At 38.2% G+C, this 1072-nt stretch overlaps 1 protein-coding gene across 1 annotated transcript; it reads left to right on the top strand.

Moving 5' to 3' along the window:
- On the top strand, positions 226–992 carry LOC104738131 (60S ribosomal protein L12-3). Its single transcript, XM_010458359.2, has one exon. The coding sequence runs from the start codon at positions 257–259 to the stop codon at positions 755–757; it is 501 nt and encodes a 166-aa protein (XP_010456661.1). The 5' UTR covers positions 226–256; the 3' UTR covers positions 758–992.

Below are 1072 nucleotides of genomic sequence, written 5' to 3'. Positions count from 1 at the left end.
AAACTCATATTCCGAAATCAACCCTTTCTAAAAATCTCACAGACATCTCTCGAACCAGACCGAACCGAAACATAAAACGTGAACATAATGTTTTGATTTAACCAATTGCAACTCTATTTTCAATTTCGGTTTACGGGAAATTAAACCCGTATTGGGGGGATAAACTCGTAATTTCAAATCAAACCCTAACTACATATAAACACACTACGAAACCCTAGAAACTGAGAGTGAGTGAAAAAGAAAAGATTACGAGAAAATGCCGCCGAAGTTAGACCCGTCTCAGATCGTTGACGTCTACGTCCGAGTAACCGGAGGTGAGGTCGGAGCAGCGTCATCACTCGCTCCAAAGATCGGTCCACTCGGTCTCGCGCCAAAGAAGATAGGAGAAGACATAGCAAAAGAGACAGCTAAAGAATGGAAAGGCTTAAGAGTCACAGTGAAGCTAACGGTCCAGAACCGTCAAGCTAAGGTCACAGTGGTTCCTTCAGCAGCGGCTTTGGTAATCAAGGCGTTAAAGGAGCCAGAGAGAGATAGGAAAAAGGTGAAGAACATTAAACATAATGGGAACATTTCGTTTGATGATGTGATTGAGATTGCTAAAATCATGAGGCCTAGATCTATTGCTAAGGAATTGAGTGGAACTGTGAAGGAGATTTTGGGAACTTGTGTGTCTGTTGGTTGTACTGTTGATGGTAAAGATCCTAAGGATCTTCAGGAAGAGATCAACAGTGGTGACATTGATGTTCCTAATGAGTGATTTTAAGGTTTTTTTTTTTTTGAGGATTTTTGCGGTTTAGTATAATACTACTATATTGCAGTATTGAGAATTCTGAAAGATTGATTTGTGGCTTTTGCACATTTGAGAATCCTTTCTTGGGATATATTATATTAGAATGCTTTCATTTCTTTAATCTATCAGTTTTGTTTTTGAATGTTCAAAGATGATACTCAGTAACATGATTGAGTGGTTGTAATGTGATTTGATTGGTATTGTTACATTGTTACATTGTTTGTTGATCTCTCTATCTGTTAAGCTTTTAACTCACTATGCACTCTTTGATTTTGCTATGAA

Source organism: Camelina sativa, chromosome 2, assembly GCF_000633955.1.
Source record: "Camelina sativa cultivar DH55 chromosome 2, Cs, whole genome shotgun sequence".
Classification (NCBI taxonomy): Eukaryota; Viridiplantae; Streptophyta; class Magnoliopsida; order Brassicales; family Brassicaceae; genus Camelina; species Camelina sativa.
Note: the sequence above shows the minus strand (reverse complement) of the source record. Positions and strands in the feature narration are given on the sequence as shown.